The following is a 20,471-nucleotide window of genomic DNA, read 5'->3' on the forward strand; positions in this document are numbered from 1 at the left end:
TTACAGTTCCAGCGACACTGATGATGTTAGTATCTTTCCCTAACTGTGCGTATTAATCTTGTATTTAAAACAACAAACAAAACAACCCCCCGCCCCCAAAAAAGCCTGTGTTCTGTCTGCTACCCTAGGCAATCTTATTTTAGGCATAAAATTAAAACATGCCTACATCTTCATTTTGGGGAAGGATAAAATTACATGAAAATGAAATTTATAGGAAAAATCCAGGAAGTAAGATCATTTAATTTTGAGAATTTGAGTAGTGCATTAGATTTAACTACCACTGATAGGGGGCCAGTCTCAAGACTTCTCTGATACAGTGAACTTTTTAAAATAGAACTAAGAAGCTTGTTTCTAGTTAATGAAATGTTAGAATTATAGAACCACATAAAAACAAGTTCTTCTTTTCAATGCTTTTGAAACTTACACTAATAAGGACTGGGCTAGACAGTATTAGCTGCATTTTTACAAACATTTAGCTCTTTGAAACTGGCTCTACTGAGAATGGTGTCCATATATTGTTTCTGTGTAGTAAGATGGTTTAATGTCTTAGTCTTTTAATTTTTTTTTTTTACTCATTGATTCACTGGCAAAATTCACTTCATAAAAAAGTGCAAATGTAATACTAGACATTGCCTTGTAAATAATCAACAATTGCAAACCAGTAGTATCTAAATGAATGAAGGGCTTCATTTACTAACTTTAGTTAAAAAACATTTTTAAATCATGTGTCAATAGTCAATTAATTTGCCCTAGGAAAATCTAATAGCTACCTCACATCTACAAGAACATAAGATTGAAATGAAAAGGTATGTTCATTTGTGTATTTTTAAACAATTTTTACAACAGAAAAAAAAAAAAAAACCCAAATCACCTTGCACAGCCTTTTAATTGAAGTTAGATTACTATATGTAGTGCCCAGAGATTCAGATGTTGAGTCTTCTATATTTCTCTGCCTGAATGAGAGCAGGTGATAGTTTTGCCATTTGGATTTTTTCATCAGCCTTCATGCTCACATTTACTTATATGCACCTCAGGACACACAATGAGAAAGAAGAAACCCAAACCCAGTACACATTAAACTTCTGTGCAGATTAGTGAGGCCCAGGTAATTTGCAACCTGATTTCTCTCTGACAGTCATTATAGGTCAGGGTGATAAACTTACAACCTTGCTTATAGAAGACTGCCCCTGTTAGAAGATAGTCCATCTTAAAGGAAACAAATGCTAAGGGTGCTGACAACTGTTTATTCAATAGCATTATAAAGCCATCAGGCTCCAGAGAGTTCGCTGATTAAATTTCATTATAACCTTAATTTCTCTGACTGAATCACTTTATTAAATTTTTCTCCTGGCTCCTGGAGAACAGGGCAGGAAGACAGATTAAATTCTGATACCTTATGCTATTCATTAGGCTTGGCAGAGTTTCTTAAAACATTTAAATGATAGTAAAGATAGATTGCAGGCTCCTGCTTACCCTCACATCTTAGCATAGACCTTTTCTGCCAATTAGGAGTCATTGCATTTGTGTATGAAACATGGCTTCTGATATTAAAAAATGAATCTGATTCAGATCCTCCAGGTTTAGAAAAGATTGTTGGAATTTGAGGGTTGGGTAAATAGTTTTATTCTAACTACTTTTCTAATTGAGTAAACATGAGGTTTTCCAAAAAGCTAGAAAAAAACTACTGTAAATTTGAGACAGGATATTTTTTTATTGTGAAAGACAAGCAAATGTCACACTTAATTGAATTCTCCCTGAATATTTTCTTTCCTCTGCTGTAGAAACCCTCCCACTAGCAATAACCCTTGAAAATGGTGTGCATGTTCATGAAGGACTATTTGAGTTACTCTTAAAAAAATAACTCAGACAAGTTTTTCGGCCATTTGGAGTTTCTGGGTTTTTGTGGGTTTTTTTAATCTTAAGCATTGCTATTCACATTGTATTCACTGTGGAAGAACTGATCATGTCCAATACAAATAACAACAGTACCATAAAACTTATGTAGCACAAATTCTAAAATATGTCAGGGCATGAAAAGCTTTTGTATTCTCTTAAATTCTAGCTGTGGCCCATTACTCGTTCATTGGTTCCTTCATTCATTCACTCCTTTATTTTGTTGGCAAAGCACTGCCGCTGCCTCTTGCCCCGGGTGCTGGCCACACAAGGTGAATGAGTCAAAGACCCATCCCTCCAGGAGCCACCAGCTTCCAAAGGCCTGGTCCTTTTGGTTGTTTTCTTTTTGTTTTCATCAACATCTCTCACCCTAAAAAGGATGAAACACCACTGTTGTGAGTTTACAACATGAGATTTTATGTTTCTGTAGGTCACTGCTGTCTCTTACCTTTCTAGAAGTCTCGCAACAAGCATAGCCTGAAGAAGTGCAATAAATTTGTTGAAAATAAGATCCTAGTGAGATCTGCACGTGAGCAAGCTGAGGAGACCCCTCAGGGTCACTGAGTACCTCAGAGTAGAAACAGGGGTAACTTCCTTAGTGTCAATTTGGAAAACGATATTTATAGCATATTTGTCAGTGTCATAGAAATGCAAGAATTTGGAAAAACATTCTGTTTCTGTGAAATCAGAATGGCAAGCGTAGCAGCTCAGTTTAATGGTCTTATATGCCAAGGTGACTACCTGGAAATAATTTCTATTTCTCTCTACAGAAGTAAAATCACATGAGAAGTGTCTGTCATTCTAAGGTGTATTACATTTTCCTACATCCTGATATTCACCTAGATTAGCATGCCTCGCAGTAAGTCGCTGGTACTTTTTGAAGTATTCACTGGATTTCCAGAAGTTTACGTCTGTTAAAATACCCTTTCTGGGCCTCCCTCGTGGCATAGGCGGTTGAGTGCAGCGCTGTGAAGCTGTCTGCAGCCTCTGCAGTGCCAGTTCGATCCCTGCTGGCCTTGGAGCAACCCACATAGTATGGCAGACCTCTCCTGTCTCACCCGCTGCTCCTCTCAGCAGTGTATTTCAGTAGATCTGCCTGTTCTGCTCCCCACTCTGTCTCTGATGAATCCTCTCACCCTTCCACACATCTGGCCTGTACCCCAGTTCTTGTATAAATAAAATAAATCTTAAAAAAAAATACCCTTTCTGGACAAATGCTGGATGATTTCACTCACATGTGGAATATAAAAAACAAAGCAAGGGAACTGATCAAAACCACCTCCTGAAATTTGACAGCAAAACTGAGGCTACCAGAGAGGGGAGGCAACAAAAAGAGGGGGCTCGCTGAACTGTGGTGGGAGATTAGGGGGGGTTGGGGAGGAGTTGCGCAGTGTGAGAAAGTACATTTGTTGAGGCGTGGACCTGTACACCTAAACCATACAGTGTTGTAAACCAGCATTACCTCCAGAAACATAATGTAAGAATAACCATTTCTGAATTGTTTTTTTCACTACTTATGATTAATAGCATTGTATTGGTTGGGAAATAAAGGAAATTGTTATTGAAATGAACTTAACTAAAACTGACAGGTCCTTAGGAATATTTAGGTTGATAAAAGTTATGAAAAACTTGAGGATGCCTTCCTCCCTGGAGAATGCAAAATGGCTAAGAACATGGGCTCTGGAACACCCCAGACCCTGAGTTTAAATCCTGCCTCCACCTGCTCCTCAGTGTGAGACTTTTGGCGAGTTCAACTCTGTGCCTCCATTTCTCATCTACATGACGGGGTAATGATGGTACCCAGCTCACAGCATTATTGCAAGGTTGGAAAGAGAACAGTGGGGCTGGTGCCGGTGACATGACAAGGTTCTTCCCTCACCTGTCATCATCGCTATCTGGAAATCAGCATTCAGCGAAACACTTTCAGTGACAGATTGATCTACCACTCTTGGTCACCTTCTCCTTTTGCTTGCCTTGGGGAGGGTGCACTCACTGCCGACGTCCTCGAGCTTTGTCCCCTCAGCGGCTGTCTCCGTGCATGCTGGGGGACCGCGGCCTCCTGCTCCGTCCGGGCACACAGGTGAAAGGGGAGCGGAGAAACAACAGACCTGACCGACCTGGGTTCATCAGAACATTATGGCAAAATAAAACCGAGGTGTTTGTTTCCACTTGAGATTTGCCAGGCTGGCACCTTCAGCTGCAGAGAAGGGCAGAGCTCCTGTGGGCAGCTCGCTGTGTCACCCCACTTGCTGGGAATGAGTCACAGCAGCGAAGGCAAAAAGTTTCTTGAAATAAAATGACCACTCTATTTATAAGGTATTCTAGAACGAAGTTTAAGTGTTATGAGCGTAGTTAGGATAGAATTAGAATATTGCTTTTAATTCCTTTTTTCTCCCCCTTGTATTTTCTGAAAAGAGGGGACTGGCAAGGTTGATAATGAACTAGAACGAAACGGAAGGCTGAGGTAACCGCACCGTAGTGTTCATGCCCTCATGAAAGCGCCGTCTCCTTGCGTGTGATAAACCGGAGAGTGAATTAGGAAACTCCCTGTGTTTTCCTCTGTGAAAGCGGCGTCGGATGGCCTGCTCCTAGTCCTCCTTTGATTTTCATGTGTTCCAGGAAACAGGCTGCAGGATGTGTGGAAACGTGCTTTGTGAGGCTCATCCTCCCACTCCCTAGATGATGCCGGTGACACCAACCAGGGAAAAGAGGGTTTCTGGTCTGTGTCTCCTGGGCTTCAGGGCCCATGGCGCGGTGGTGCCCCCTTGCCATGGGGCAGCGTCTCCTGCTGTCTCTGGGGAATGTTCCCTGACAAATTGATGGGCTGAGTAGATCATCCTGGAAGCCACCGTCATGAGCCTGATTGATGGTGGATGCTTTGGCTTCAGTAAACAGTCGCCAAGATGTTTTTGGTGACAAAAGGCAACACTGTTCTTTCCAGTGGTTGGAAGAGCTCAGAATCCTTTGTCAGAAGAGTCAGCGGAACACAGGACAAAAACACTTTAGTCCTTGCTTATGGAGAGACTGAGCGAATCATGTAGTTTAAAATGTTTCCCCCTTATTTAGTTTGCGTGCTGTCATGGGAAATCATACCCTAACCCACTACGGAACAAAAAACGTTGGATGAGCAGAACCCATTGTTTATAGAGTGTCAGAGCTCCCCTCTGCCTGAGTAGGTGCCACAGACAGGCTTTATAATGTGATGAAAAGGCAGAAGAGAGAGGCGTTGTGGCATATAACAAGTGAACATTTTTAAAGGCCCTTTAAATGTGCTTTTTTGTAAACTTTTATATAATTTTATGATTTAGTGAATTTCTAGAAAGTGGAAGTCATCGTACTCACATGGCTGAGCACGGTGGCTGCACGCGGGGGACCAGGGGCCACTCTGACTGGGGTCCAGCCCTGGTCAGTCCCTTTCTGACTGTGCGGCAGTGGGCGTGCTCCTCGGTCTCTCTGGAAAGTTGTCCTTGGTGTAGAACGTGCACGAAAGGTCAGGCCCCATCTCAGCGGCTGCCATGGGCTCTGGAGGAGGTCACCTGCCCCACGTGTCCGGCTGTTTGGCTCTGTGGTCACATTCTGCATCACCGTTCCCCTAAGATTCATCTACCACCCAGCAGGGAGACCGCACTTGAGAAACGTGATGCCATCAGGGAGACATCATGTTTCCCCGTGAATTGGGATTATCTTGGATATGAGGGTAGGGCTGAGGGGAGCGGAAATGTTGGCGAATTTAAGAGAAAAGCAGCCACACAATGGACATCCTCACTGTGCAAAAGGAGGAAAGGCCTGTCCTCACCTGGGGCGCCAGGTCTGGAGGAGGAGATCTAGCACGTAGGAGAGCTGGAGAGTTGTGAAAGTGCTGAGGAGAAATTCATGAGAGAATAATGTCACTGGAGCTGGAACAGATGGCGGGAACCGAGTCTTTATAAATGGAATTGGAGCTGCCTGGAGAGAGGAGAGGGAGCGGGCAGGGCTGGCGGCTGAGGCTGGTGACACGATCGAAACTCTGGAGGACGGAGCGTGGCTTTTAGGGGCTCCTGAGAGGCCCGGGTCCCTGGAAGAAGGGGCCGGCTTCAGTGAGCACACAGCGGGTGCCTGGAGGCAAAGGCTTCGAACCTGGTGTGTCAGAAAGAGACGGGGAGCCTTCCTGTCTTATCTTCAGTCCCGGGTGCCGGAGAGAGTACTGCAGAGGCGGGTCTGGCGGCAGCGCGGACGGGGTTGGTGGGGGCGGCCGTGAGACACGTCAGGGGGACATCAGGGTGACGGCTGCATGCCAAGGAAAGGGGGCGCCCCGGGCCTTCCTATGACGGCAGAGGGGCTGCCCTTTCCCTACGGGGGACCCCATCTCTGCTCGGCCCCCACCCTCCCTCTCAGAAACCCGCCACTCCCGCGTGCCCCTTCCTGCGTGTGCCGCCGTCCTGCCCTGGCCCGTCGGCTCCGCCGCGTTTCCTTCCCTGGGGCCCGTGTTGCTCCACCAGGCGGCCTCCCCACAAACGCCGTCTGTGCTTGCTCGCCCCCTCTCCGCACCGCCGGGCCGCTCGCTGCACCCCACTCCGGCGGCCTCCTGACCTGCCGAGCCCCCAGAACCCTCCCGCGCCGGCCCCTCACCACGTGCCGTCCTCGGCTCCCGGGCTCCGCCGCCCTCGGGTTCCTCCTCCCCGGCGTCGGGGCGCGGCTCCTGGACGCGGGTCCCGCGCAGTCTCTTGCAGTGGGGGGATCCCCAGGGCGAGGTCCCGGCCCTCCTCCTCCTCCTCCTCCTCCTGGTGTCTTGGGGTCTCGCCCAGACCGACTCCCCGGGGCCTGCGTCTTCGCCCCGGGTCCCCGTCGCGCTGTCCCCAGGGGCTCCCGTCCAGGCCGCTTCCCCGAGAGCCCGTTCTGTCCGGCTCCTCGGAACGTTCCAGAAGCCCCGCCGCGCCCGGGCCCAGCAAGCTCGTCTTCGGTGTCGGCCTTTCTCAGCGGCTCCCGCTCAGTGAGCGGCGCCCCGACACCCCCTCTCCGCTCTCCGCCTCCGCCTCCCCAGGCCTTGGTCGCGTCCCCCCATTTCCAAAGGGCCTCCCCACCCGGGCTCCCTCCAGGCCCTTCCGCGCCTCAGCGCTGGGCTTTCCAGGCCCCGCCGGGCCCCTTCCCGGAGCCCTGACACGACCCCGGCCTCCCTGCTCTCTGGCTCGCCACCGTGGACGCCGGGGCCCCCTCACGCGGCCGCCGCCTGTCCTCAGCCCCCTGGCTCAAGGCCCCCCACCCCCCGCGCCGGCCTCGTCCTCTGTGGCGTCCCCAGGCCGTCCCGAGCCTGGCCCGTGCTTCCCTCTCGGCTCAGAACCTCCGTGCCAGGGGAGCCCCCCGCCTGCTCCCTCAGAGGGGCCCCTTGCAGGCTCCCCGGCGCCGCCCTGGCCTGCGTCCAAGAGTGTCCAAGGCCGGGGCGCCCCGGAGCAGGGTTTTCGGGGCGCCCCGGAGCGGGGTTTTCGCTGGTCTCGGGGAGGGCGGGTGCTGGGAGTCGTCAGCCCCTCGGCCCGCCCAGAGCAGCTCCAGGCCGGACGCCGCTCTCAGGAACGCCTCCCGCGCCCGGCCACAGAAAATGGAAAGTGTCTCGTGCCCAGACGCCGGGCGGGAGGGTCCAGGCCCCCCAGGCCCCCGCCGGCGCCCCAGCGAGCTGCAGGACTGACGGGGAGCACCCCCCACCCCGCCCTCAGCCGCCTCCCCGCCAGGGGCAGCGCTCAGCCCCGCTGACCACGCTGACCACGCCGTCCTCGAAAGCCCCGGCTCCCCGGGCATCGCCTGCGCCAGGGTTTCGTTTCTCCACTCGCTCCTCGGCCCTCCGAGACCCTCCCGGCTCCTCTTCCCGCCCCAGCCGGGCCCGCGGCTCCCGCGCCGCCGAGGGGTCAGCCTGAAGCCGCGGGCATCACCAGGAGGCCGCCAGGAGCACCCCCAGCGCCCGGAGTCCTGTCCCCACCGCCGCCCCCTTGTCTGCTGTTGCCAGAGCTCCAGGAGGCCCTGAGAGCCCGTGTTCCTCTTGCTTTTGTGCCTCCGGACCCCAGACCACCCCCCACCCCCCACCTCCCCAGCTGTCAGCCGCTCCCACTGCCCATGTGCTGGGAGCCCGGCTGGTCTCGGAAGTGGGTCGAGTCTGGCAGCCAGGCCAGCCGGCTTCCCCCGGGCTGACTCCCTCAGAGCTGGGGCCTCTGTACCCGCCGGCGGCCTGGCACAGAGTGGACCTATATAAATATCTGGCTAACTAAGCGAGTCGTCCTTTTGATACCGTAACTGCAGGCTTTCAGGCCTAGTCTCCCAGCCAGGAACAGAGCCCAGGCTGCCTGGGCAGCACTGAGCCCCAGACTAGACCCCACGGGTTGGTGTCTCATGCAGCCGCAGCAGGAACTACGCAGACGCTCAGGCAAGCAAGCGAAAGGAGGCAGATTTGTTTAGAGAAAGAAGTTTATTGAGGAGAAAAGTCTCTCATTCTCTCCGTGGTTGCTTAGTTCTCGGTGGTCTCACTCCTCTGCCTTCCTGTCTCTGTGCCCAGAATTAAGACTCTGTGTCCCAGCCCTTGGCTTAGCATACTTTTCTGTATCATCCTTGGTGGAATGTCCTGTTGCCCCTCGCCCTGGGGTGTTTGGTTAGTTCCCTTTGGAATTTGTGGCCCTTATCTCTGGAGCTTCCCTTATTTCTCTGAGGAGTTTCCTATTCTATTTTGACCCTAAGAGCTCTCTGCTTGGCCTGTGACTCACGGTATCTGTTCAGTGGTGCATATAAATACAACCAAGTAGCACACATGCTCAGTGGGAGTATCACTGGGTAAGCTCTCCTTCTTGGGATCAGGCCTGCTGATAGTTGAAAAGTAAAATGTCATAGAGTTTATTGCATAAATAACCTTGATCAACTCCCAGTGTGCTTTTGCTGTCTTACAGAAGTTATGTCTCCTTGTCACACCCTCCTAAAATGGATTTCTAGTCTTGACAAGGCAGTAAAATGTGTTTCCATACTTTCAAATGATGTATCTGCCCTGAAAACTTTGGGGGTATTTGCTTTCTTATGGTGCTCTTTTCCCCCCTCCAGATTTGCAAGAGAAGATGGTCTTATACCAACCAAGACGTGTGTGTTCTAAAGCTTGCAATACTATTTTTATGAGCTGTTATGAAAGCCAAGCTTCAGGGCAAAGCAAGGAAGCACTAGAGGAAAAGCTGTTTTATGCATTTCCAGCTGCAGAAAGTAGTAACACTTGATGTGGGAGTGCTGTATTCACTCTAGAATTTCTCCCCTAGAGGGATAATAGGACATTACTTTTTCGACTTTCAAAGGGTATTACAAATATTCTCTCCCAACTGGAACACCACATCTGACCTCGTTCTGCTCTCACTCAGCCAAGTGTTTTCTTTAATGTGATAAGAATTACCGATGATCTAGTTGGTGACATAATTTCTGATAAAGTTTGCGGGCAGATTGGGAAATCAATCGTTATGTGTTTTTGCTGGGATTGCCAGAGGTGAAAGAGAATTAAAAGTTAAAGTGTCTGCTTTGACAGGTGCTAGATTCTGAAATGTATTATTACATTGGAAATAAGAACCATAGCTCGAACTAAATAAGCTCTTCCCTGGATTAAGAACAGTGTTAAAAGCGTGGGCCCCAGGGATCCATGATGGGTTTGCTCTTCTAAAATATTTTAAAGATGGGCTAGAAAAAAGAGTGAGGAGAGGCTCTTAGGTCTTCTGGGTAAGAAAGTAGAGTTGATTGGCACAAGCTGAAAGAAAGTTCCAGAACATTATGTGAGTTGGCAGATGAGGAGCAGATGGGACCTCATTTTCCATCAATTCAGCTTATAAGTAGTTCCTCTTTTTCTACCTGACGAAATACTGTGATTGTTCCTTTGAAGGGGCTGTATAATTTCTTATTTCTTATCCCACTAAGCTATTTGGTTTTTAAATGTACACTTCCACTCTTCATGTGCAAACATAATATATATGCATGCATAAATTATTCATGTGTTTAAAAATCTTCACAGATTTTAGTTTATGGTCTCTCTTTTGCTTTCATTCCTGGCCCCCCCACCCTTTCCCAATACCTGTCTTGTTTTTAGTCAGGTCACTTTGTAGAAATGATATGGTAGGAAATGATTAAAATAATGATAACTTTATTAAAATATATGGTGAAACTTATTGTGTTCTTTTTAGATGAAAAGGCCACATGGGAGCTTTATTTTTTTTAATTATTAATTGCTTAGTTAACACAAAGAGTTGAAATCTACTCACATTTATATCTTTTTGGGCTGTCTAGGAGGTGGGATCATCTGGGAGGTGGGCTCTTGAATGGCATTGGTGTGTCTTGGGTTATACTCTTGTTTGCTGTCTGCTCTTACCGCTGAAATGGTGGCATACATCTTGGTAAATTTAGCTTATTCACCTTTTGAAATATTCTACAAAGTAATGAATCATTTGTTTAATGCTCATGTTTTATTCTTAATTCAGTTCAAATTAGTTAAGGAGTTTATGTTAAATATTCACAATAAGGAAGATTTTTTTTCCTCCATGGTTAATTTACGAGCAAGATATGAATTTTTATGAAGGCCTCTGAAAAATTAAAATTGCTTAGGTTCCATAAAAATGTTTAAATTTCATGTGTTTCATAGACTTCTGGGTTAGCTGTCAACAATAACTTAGGTCTGACCTATTAAACAGTCCTACGAGTAATTATTTTCCTCTTGTAGACATTACCCTGCATTTTGAATCTTGAACTGAGCATTTCTTCTTTTAATTTATTCCTCCTTGAGTGTTCCTTGATATTTTTCTGACCTGATTTAGAATCTCTATCCTGTTGCTGTTTTGCAAGGACCAAATTTAGTAAGAAACCATTTATTTGCAAGATAAATTGGCCTAGAGGACTAAGACTAACACCAGCAGATTTACTTTCTCATGTTTAAATAAAGTACTCATTTCACATGAAGTATCACATTTTACTCTCAGACATGATTTATCCAAATCGGGAGAAGAAACTAAAAAAAGGATTATTCAAATTTTAGTTCTGTAGGGAAAGTAATGCTGTTAGTTCTCTCACTTGGATTCCCAAAGTGCTAGCTTAAACCAAACCAAGCAACAGCACCAAAGAAGGTGCTATTTACATTTATATTCCAACAAGGCAGTGATAGCTGCCCCACAGCTAGCAGCCTCCATCTACTGGGTCCATAGTAGCTATCGTCAGCTTGGTGCTTGGGACACACAGATAACTAAAACACTCTTGCTGCCCTCAAAGCGCCCTCAGTCTGATGTGGGGGGAGGTGAGGAGGTTATATAAACAGATACAGAGGGGTACAGAGGAGCAGTGTTAGAAATAGTCACTGGGCTCTGGGAGGAGTAGGGGAGACGTCATAGGATTCCTGAGTTTAGAACTGATGCTTGAACTACGAGTGGTGCTTGATGGTAATTCCACGTTCATACAATAGAACATTGGAGGTTATAGTGTTGATGCAGGGAAGTATTTTGTGTGAAATCTCTTTTTCCAGTGCCAATTTTAATTTGTATGTTGAAAATTGAATGTTTTTATTTCTAGGAAATTTGCAATTTACCCTGAGACTTTTTTTTTTAATGCATTGTATTTATATAACTTTTAGTAAGTAAATGTTGTATTTTTCAACCAATTCAATGACTTTAGTTTGGATGAACTAAATTTTATCTTAAATTGTATTATATACAAATGAGGAAATGTAATGGATTTTATTACCCACACGTACAAACATCACTGCCAAAACCACTTTTAAACTCTACCTAGTCACTTGGATAATCTAGAGTTAAAAAAGATCAACCTTAAAAATTAGGTTATTTTTATATGACGATCTTTTTTACATGATAATAATACGTATCTGCAAATATCAGATACCTAGTTGTACAACTATGAGATTTATTGGGAAGCTCTTTTATATGAAAAATCTCCCTTTAATTAAGTTAACTAAATATTAAAAAATGCAATATAGCCAACTTTTTAGGAAGCTACCTATTAATTTCAGCATTATTCACAGTAATTCCAGATAGATCTGTATTTATACTGTACTTTCTGTTTTACCGAGTGGGTTAAGGAGAGATGGCATTTCATTGACTCAAAATTCCCCTTCATCAGCCTGGTGAAATGTTACCAGTACGTGGTTACAGCTGCAGCACCGACCCGTTTGTAACTGGTTTCCATGGCATGTTATAAAGTTGGAGAGAAAATAAGAGGAGTACATCATTAGCTATTGTACGATCGGCCGCTGTCCACAGTGGAGTTTCGAGGGCGTCTGCTTTGCTGCTGGTGCTCAGCCTCTGCCTGGTGGTTGCCCTACCTCGCTGGGGCGGAGCTGGAGTTGCACTGTTCGGGGTAGAACAGTGACTGTGTTCACGTCGCTGCCCCCTGGTTCGTACCTGGCCTGCTAGAACAGGAATGCCTCCTGTGCGGGGCCTTCTTTCAGCAGGTAGCTCCTTTGTCATCTTGTCAGCTTCTTCTTACTGATAAGCCACACCCTTCTCCATCCTCCTGCCTGGGTTGCCAGCAGAAGCATTGCCACTGCCTTAAATCTCTTCCTAATGTATTGGTCTTAAGCTGCATTTGGAACAAGATCCTTTTCCACAAGGGGTGGCACCCTAGTTATTCAGCTCAGTTTATAGTCTAAGGTCCAGCCGTTTTAATCCCTGATTAAGCACAGAGTAATTACTTGGCCCCTGCTCCTCCAGCCCTGCCCAACAGGCCCACTGTCTCCCCAGTGCAGTCAACTCTCAGTGCTCTGAGAGCAGCGGGGCTGCCCAGAGTGGGGAGCAGCAGCACAGAGTGGGGAGCGGCAGAACAGAGTGGGGAACCCCAGCAGAGTGGGGATCACCAGCACAGCACAGAATGGGGAGTCCCAGCACAGAGTGGAGCAGCAGCACAGAGAGCCCACCAGGACGGATCCCTTGCGGATCCAGGGCTGGCCAACCTGCGAGAACGAGGGGACTGAGGCTGGAGCGCCCACAATCCCACTCACATCCTGCCACGTGCTGGGGCCTGCAGGCACATCCTATTTCCTCTGAACTCGGGGCCACTTTATTTTTACCACCTCCCTCCCTGCTCTCTTGGCCCTGCTGCTTCTGCTCCTTCAGGTGAGTAAAGAGCAGCTAGACAAAGGATGCTGAAGTGCTTTTCTAATTAAAGCTGTTTTTAATCAGGGTTTTTGAACCACAGAATTAAATTTGACTTGTTTTTTAGTTCTGTGGCTCATGCAGAGTGATAACCAGAGTACGTGCTGTCAGCAGTGGCCACTTCGTAAAGCGAAGTGGTAATTTCTCAAGAGATGTGACTGCCTGAGCTCACCAGTAGGGCTGAGCCCTCTGGAGCACACCTAGAACTTCAAATCTAAGAAAACTATATTGCTTTCGCTTGCTCTAAAGACCATTTTTCTGAATCCCGTTGTATTCATACCTTTTCTACCCAGGCATAGCCATCTTGGAAAAACATCATAGAGAAGGAGAATTTGGGGGCGAAGGGAGAACTTTGTGATTTGTCAAGTGTGAACTGAATAGTCTGCCCTGATTTCTGATGAGCCCATATTACCATCTGGTGGTTAGTGATTGTATTTCTCAGTACATTTTCACCTTTATGAACACAGCGACTCTAGAAGATTAGCTGCCGGTTCTCCTTTCCCTTTCTGACAACAGTGATTCATTGATTTCGACTCTACAGTAAATCAGCTGGTGTTTATGAAGGTATCATAGTACCAGTGAGTCACAGAGGCATCTGCTGATTCTCATCCATCTCAGGAAGCAGCCGTATGTAATTTTCCTCTCGGGGGGACGTGTGTTACGCTGCCTTATACTATCCTTTGAATCCTATAACACTGAGATTTGACATGATTCTTAATTGACTTGGGGTTAGACAGACAATTCTTATATTTGGTTTTGCCTTCGGATTTAATGACATACAGTCTTTGAGAAGTGAGCAAATTCAATTTTTCTGGTGACTATTATATAGCATTATTGAGCACAATACTGTGCAGAGAATACAAAGTTATGTGCTGTTTTCTTGCTGAATTCATAAAGTATTGCCGGAAGGTTCTATCTGATCCAAGACTGTCTTTCCCATTCCATAGTCTCTTTTCTTTCCACTTTGTTCTCAATGCCTCTCTCATAACCGAGGCAGACGTTATAGGATTCATTCATTTGCTCAGTCTGCATATACTGGGGAGATATGTGCCGGGATAAGCACCACCCAGATGATGGCCCTCACCCTTCCTCGGAACTTACAGTCTAGTTCAGGTTCAGAGGCCAAACCCAGCCCACTACTTTGTGTAGTGCAGGCAGGCAGGGGGGCAGAGAGGGCAAAGGAAGCCAGGGGGCCTCCCAGCCTCCCGGCCCCCCTCAGGCCTCTCTGGGCTCTCTCTGACATTGTCTTGAGGCCCTTCCTTTCGTGGCCGTGGCTCTGCTGTCTCTCCACTGCACTCCGCTGCTCAGGCCTCTGCCGCCGCCTATATATGCACAGTGACCCGGGTCAGGTGTGCCCACACCATAGTCCAGGCGTCCACCATCAGGCCTGCATGCCCCGAGCCCACAATCCCGAGCGCCTCCTGCATTCAGGGCCACAGGTGGTAGCCACAGAGGCCAGTGGCGCAAAAGCCTGAGCAATCTTCATTTCCCCTACACTTTGTAAATCAAGATTTGTTGAAACACCGTTACACCCATTCATTTGGGTGTAGCCACAGAGGCTAGTGGCGTAAAAAGCCTAATTAATTGCATTTACCCGACAGGAGGAATTGTGTGAAAACTTTGAAATGGACCAGAATGTCCACTGGGTCCGCTCTTTGACTCAGCTCCCTGGGTTATCTCACCTTTTGTTGAGGATGAGCTAGGTTATAATCCTGTAAAGCATAGAAAGCTGATAGTAACGCAAAGGATCCTTGTCCACTGAAATGGGAGTTGTTGCAGTGGAGATGCAGTTGTTTATTGACCAGATTGTTGACTAATTTTCTGTATTTTGCATCAGTTTGCAGATTCTTTGCAGTAGTCTCGATGCTTACATATTCGTATGTTCTTTGGATTCACCTTTGAAGAGGTTGTAACATCTTGGGGGTTCCTGTTCTAACTGATGATTCAATTAAAGTCTGTCCCATGTGCAAAAAAAAAAAAATCCTCCTCTTTGTTCTGTCTGCCTGGGTGCATTTGAGGTCTCTGTAAAGATTCACAAGAAGCTTATGATGGTGATCACCTCTGCAGAAGGGCAGGCAAGGAAACTTACCTTTCACTCTCTGCCCTCTGGGGCCCTCTGAATTGTGTATCGTGTGCAGATAGCACCTGAACAAACAGATGAATAGCAAAGATGAAATTTTAAAAAATTCTTAATCAAAAAAATGTTGACCTCTCTAAAATCAGTCCCCACCAGTACTTAACCAAAGCTTCAACATCAACTAAATTTACATCTGAATGAACTGACTTTCTGTAGAGAACTTTGTCTCTGAATAAACTACCAGTGTATCAAGTCTTCTGTACTCTTTTTTAATTGTTTTTAATTAATTAGTTATCTTTTAATTGAGGTAATATTTGGATTCTCCCATCAGGTAGCACTACAGACGTGCACCCACCACCAAATCACCCTCAGTCCGCTGGGCTTCCTTCTCTTGCCTTACCCCTCACCCCTCACCCCTGCGTGGTGCTTCAGCTCTGTGGTCGGCTTTCAAGGGTTAGTTTTTCAGCTTGTCTTTGTCTGACTCTCATTTTAGTTACTTCTGTACTCTTAAAAACAAAGTTTTAAACCTCACCTTTTAAGAAAACTCTAATGCTGTAGAAAACTTCCGGTCAGATGGTCCTCATTCTATTATGAAACCCACCACGGAATCACATGGTCTCGGTGTGGAGAGGAGGGCGGCTGGTTCCCTTTGCCTCTTCCCCAGCTGTGCACGCGCTATAATCCCTGGTCTAATTATAGCTAGCCGCTCTCCCTGTAGAGGTTCTCAAGCTTGGGTGCATATTAAAATCATCTGGGAAGCTTTTAAAAATCTGAATGCCCAAACCAATTAAATCAAAATGTCTGGGGTGGGACACAGACATCAGTATTTTTTAAAGCCACCAAGGTGATGCTAATATGCAGAAAAACTGCTTTGGGCAAAGAATGGCACTGGTTTAGCAAAAACTTAACATCATACTGCAAAAGCAAAAGCACCCCATATCTCCATGGGAAAGATCTGCATAGGTGAGAGGGGCCAAACCAAAGAGGGAAGCAGAATCTGATTTTACCTGGGCTGCCTCCGGAACTGGGCAAACTAGGTTATAGAGTGCGGTTAAAAAGCCCCAGTTATTTTGGCTATAGTGACCAGAGCGCTTTTTTATTTTTTTTAATCTGAATTCAGCTAAAATCTCAAATAGAAAATACCAAGTTAGGGCTGTCGAGTGCATCTCCCCACCTTGTTTCTCTGCCATGAGGGGGCACAGAGCCAGCTTAGTGATGGGTGATGTCTAATTCCGCTGCCACCATATGGCAGTTTTACTGATGAAAGTTATATTTACCATCCACAAGGCCACTGGGAAAACACATTGCGTGGACAGGCCTTGTGAGGTATCCATTTTAGCCAGAAGTCCTAGAACCTCATTGTTCTAACTCTTAGCAATATGTTCTATTAAGAGGTCTTTAAGAGAGAGTTAAGTTTATAAGGGGAAAAGTAAAATTGCATCCATTCATTCTTTGGAATGGTAAGACGAGGAAATAGCCTATTTCTTGGTGTGTCCCTCTGTCCCTCAGCCCCACTGCCCCTCAAAGATAACTTCTAGTGAGACGTCCTGACTAATGGCCTATTTCTTTCACGTTTCAAACCATTTTATTGTTGCCTCAGCCTTTTCTTAACCGTGAAAATTGGTGTCATAAACTCTGCTGTGGTTTGCTTCATGTACTCATTGTGTGTCCCTCCCTTTTGTATAGGAAGAGAGAGATGTCGATAACCCCGTGCCTAACCGTGGAGGCCATGGACTAGCTCCCGGGGAGGACAGATTCAAACCTGTGGTGCCATGGCCTCATGTTGAAGGAGTAGAAGTGGACTTAGAGTCTATTAGAAGAAAAAACAAGGCCAAAAATGAACAGGAGCGCCACGCTGGAGGAGAGAACCAGAAAGACGTAATGCAGAGGCAGTATCTCACATTTAAGCCTCAGACTTTCACCTACCGTGATCCTGTGCTACGCCCAGGGGTCCTTGGTAACTTTGAACCCAAAGAACTTGAGCCTCAAGGAGTAGTTGGAGGCCCTGGAGAGAAAGCCAAGCCTTTGGTTTTGGGACCAGATTTCAAACATGCAGTTCAAGCCAGCATTAAAGAGTTTGGATTTAACATGGTGGCAAGTGACATGATCTCTCTGGACCGCAGCGTGAATGACTTACGGCAAGAAGAGTAAGCACACTCCCTCTTCCTTCTAACCTGGGGCAGCTGTTGTTTTTGGTAGATATTCACTTAGAGTGTTAGAATGGAGAAAGTATTGTGCCTTTTATTGCAAGGGAATAAGAGGGTCTTTGTTTGCAAAATGGTCAGAAGGAAGGTGGTTGCATTTATGACTTCGTATTTATGATGTATACAATTGTGGAGTCTTCTGCATCCCTGCTACTCAAGACATGGCCCCAGACTGGCACTGCCTGTCAGTGTTTTGTTACCAGGCCATAAGCAGAAAATGAGCTTGCAGAGAATGCCAGTTAACTATTAAATACTTTGTTTAGCCCAAGTGATGATCTTTTAATAACAATGTTCTAGATGTGTTGATTTTCATTCTGGACCAAGCTCCTTATCTTGTTGTGGAATAACAAAGAGTAGCAGAAATGGAGGCTCCTGCCTGTATGCAGATAGATGACGTTATGGCCGCAAGTTTCTTGGTTCTTTTTCATGTAGTTGGATTTCAAGGATTTCCAACTCTTAACTTTTGATAGCCAGCAATTATCGAATGAACTCAAAGCTCTTCTTTTGGTCTATTTAATAACCAATTCTACTCCTATAATATCTAAAGAACTTTCATTAATAGGGCTGCAAATTGAAATCACTGGTCCTAGAAAACTCAAAATGTTTTCTTGACGATAATCCCCTTTTTTAAAAAAAATATTTCTTTCATTTTATTTATTTATTCAGCACTGGGTGCAGTCAGAGGCGTGAGAGAATTCACCAGGGCGGTGAGCAGAGCAGGCAGGGGGACCGAGGCAGACTGCTGGGGGGGGCGGTGGGTGGCAGGGGGTTCTGTGCACCATGTGGGACCCTCCTCCGGTGGCCGGGGAGCAGCCAGGGATCGAACTGGCGCTGCAGAGGCTGCGGGCAGCTTCCAACCCAGCGCTCAACCGCTGAGCCACCGGCGAGGCCCCAATAATCCCCTTTTAAAGACTAATGTAGCCTGTGTGCACGTGCGCTAGCACCTGTTACAACCACTAAGTAAAACTGTGGTATACAGGGCCTCCCCGGTGGCGCAGCGGTAGAGCGCTGGGTTGCGAAGCTGCCCGCGGCCTCTGCGGCGCCGGTTCGATCCCCGGCTGCTCCCTGGCCACCGGAGGAGGGTCCCATATGGCGCGCAGACCTCTCCTGCCGCCCGCTGCTCTCCTCCCTTCGGTCCTTCCGCCTGTTCTGCTCCCCGCTCTGGCTCTGGTGAATTTCTCACCCTCCCGCGCTTCTGACTGTACCCAGTGCACGTATAAACAAAACAAACAAACAAACAAATAAAGAAAGAAAAACATGCCTCTATTAAAAAAAAAATCTTTAAAAAAAAAATAAAACATTTGCTTAAAAAAAAAAAAAACTGTGATATACAGCGCTGCTCGGTCGACTCTGGACAGCCATGTATTTGTTAATAAGAGTGGCAAGAAACATGCCGAGAAAGAAGTGCTGACCCACGAGGGTGAGAGATGCAGCCCCCAGTACAGAGAGGAATTGGATCGTCCCAAGGGACCGTGAAGGGTGAAATCTTGAGGCAAGTTTATTCCTTATCAAGGTAGAGACTTGCCTAGTCCTAGGGTTGCCACATTTACTAAATAAAGTAGAGGGTGCTCAGTTGAAGATGAACTTCAGTAAACCATGAAAACCCTTGAGGATAAGGATGTCCCATATATTATTTGCCATCCGAAATCCAAATTTAACGGGGTGTCCTGTATTTTATCTGACACCCCGTCTAGTCAGGGGGTAAGGGTGCCCTTTAGGACGGGGGCTACTGCCCTTTCTCCAGCGTGTCCCGGTTACATGAAACAGAGCCCACGGCCACGCTCGCGTGTCAGCCCGCTCGCCTGCGGGCCTGCCGGCGGCCTCCTTGTCGCTGTCACGGGAAGAGGCAGGGAGGCAGGAACTGAAGGTGCACTGACTTCCTGCCACACGCCAGGACTCACTAGAACTTACTTTATTTGCGCCTCACAGTGAAACTGGGAGCGCGCCTGTGTGTCGTGTGGAAAGCACGAGGCTGCGTTGTGGCTGCTCAGTATTTGCTGGACCCGCCTGGAGGTGCGCCTCCCCCTGGGCCGCCGCCAGCAGGGGCCTCCCCTGGAGGGTCGAGCTTGAGTGTGGAAGCTGAGATTTTGATACAAGACTGTTTATAAAAGATGCATGGTCTAGGTCCCTTTTCCATGTAAGAAATATGCTAAAACGATCCGGTGACACCCAGGAGCAGTGCCCAGGGCCAGAGCCATTCTTTGCACCTCCCGCTCCTTCACCCCTCCGGTTCCACCACCAGGATGTGTCCCAGGTCACTTGCCCTCCACGGCCGCCAGCCACGTCCCGGCCACCGCCCCTCCCCTGGAATCTTGCCGGAGCCTCCTTCCTGGGCTCTCCGCCCTGCTCTCGCTTCCCCCTCGTGCCCGTGCGAGCCAGTGATGCTGAAACACTAGCGCTGGCTTTCTGGAGACCATTCTTTGCCTTCTCACTACACTTAAAACCTAAACTCCTCGCCAGCAACAGCCCCCAGGCGATGACCCCTCCTGCCCTGCCACCCGCCCTGCTGCAGGCCCTGACTCACAGCCCCCGCGCCTGGGCGCCTGCCCCTCCCCGTGAGTCCTGCCCTGTCCCCCCGGCTGCTTCTGCCCACCTGTTAGGGCCCAGCCGAACCTCCCCAACCTTGCTAATTTAGTGATGCCATGCTTGATTTTATTACTGCTCTCCGAACATTTTATTCATAGTACTTGTCAAATTTTATAATTAGATATTGACTGACTTGTTTATTGACTGCGTTTCTTAGATGATAGCTCCGAAGAGCAAGGGATGTGTCTTTTTCCTACACCAGGTACTTCCAGTGGCGAGATAGTTCCTAGTTGGTAAAGGTCTGTTGAGAGGATGGAGGGATGGGTGGGTGAGTGGGTGGGTGGTGGATGGATTAATGAAGATGGGGTGGAGATCAGATGCGTGAAGTCTTCTAGGGTTTGAACCTTGGCCTCATTTCCACATAGGAAAACTTAGGCCAGTTACCTACCCTCCCTAAACCTAAGTGTCTTAGTTCTTAAAATGGGCCTAAGGATACACATCTCGCAGAACTGGAATTAGAATTAAATGACATAAGAGATGAAAAAGGCCTGGCGATTAGACACTGAAGCCTTGTTGCCTATGTTTACTGCTGTGGCACTTTCTCAGGTCACATACCTTCTGGCCGGAACCGGAAAGCTTTCA

The 20,471-nt window shown here is 47.4% G+C and overlaps 1 protein-coding gene and 1 long non-coding RNA gene across 4 annotated transcripts in view; one reads left to right on the top strand and one right to left on the bottom strand.

Annotated features, from left to right (window-relative positions):
* GALNT7 (polypeptide N-acetylgalactosaminyltransferase 7) overlaps nt 1-20,471 on the top strand; it is a 104,805-nt gene that overhangs the window by 42,229 nt on the left and 42,105 nt on the right. For all 3 annotated transcript variants that reach the window (XM_037526441.2, XM_037526442.1, XM_054701044.1), the window contains exon 2: nt 16,786-17,246. In XM_037526441.2, the coding sequence (XP_037382338.1) occupies nt 16,786-17,246 (461 nt within the window). The remainder of the gene's footprint in view (nt 1-16,785; nt 17,247-20,471) is intronic.
* LOC119257976 (uncharacterized) lies at nt 1,689-6,147 on the bottom strand. The gene is made up of 4 exons (XR_005128148.2): nt 6,010-6,147; nt 5,690-5,752; nt 5,236-5,496; nt 1,689-2,263 (listed from the first exon to the last, which is right to left on the bottom strand). It is a non-coding gene; the product is annotated as an uncharacterized LOC119257976 (long non-coding RNA).

Source organism: Talpa occidentalis, unplaced genomic scaffold (genome assembly GCF_014898055.3).
Source record: "Talpa occidentalis isolate TD23 unplaced genomic scaffold, MPIMG_talOcc4v2.1 talOcc4.4, whole genome shotgun sequence".
In the NCBI taxonomy this organism is placed as follows: Eukaryota; Metazoa; Chordata; class Mammalia; order Eulipotyphla; family Talpidae; genus Talpa; species Talpa occidentalis.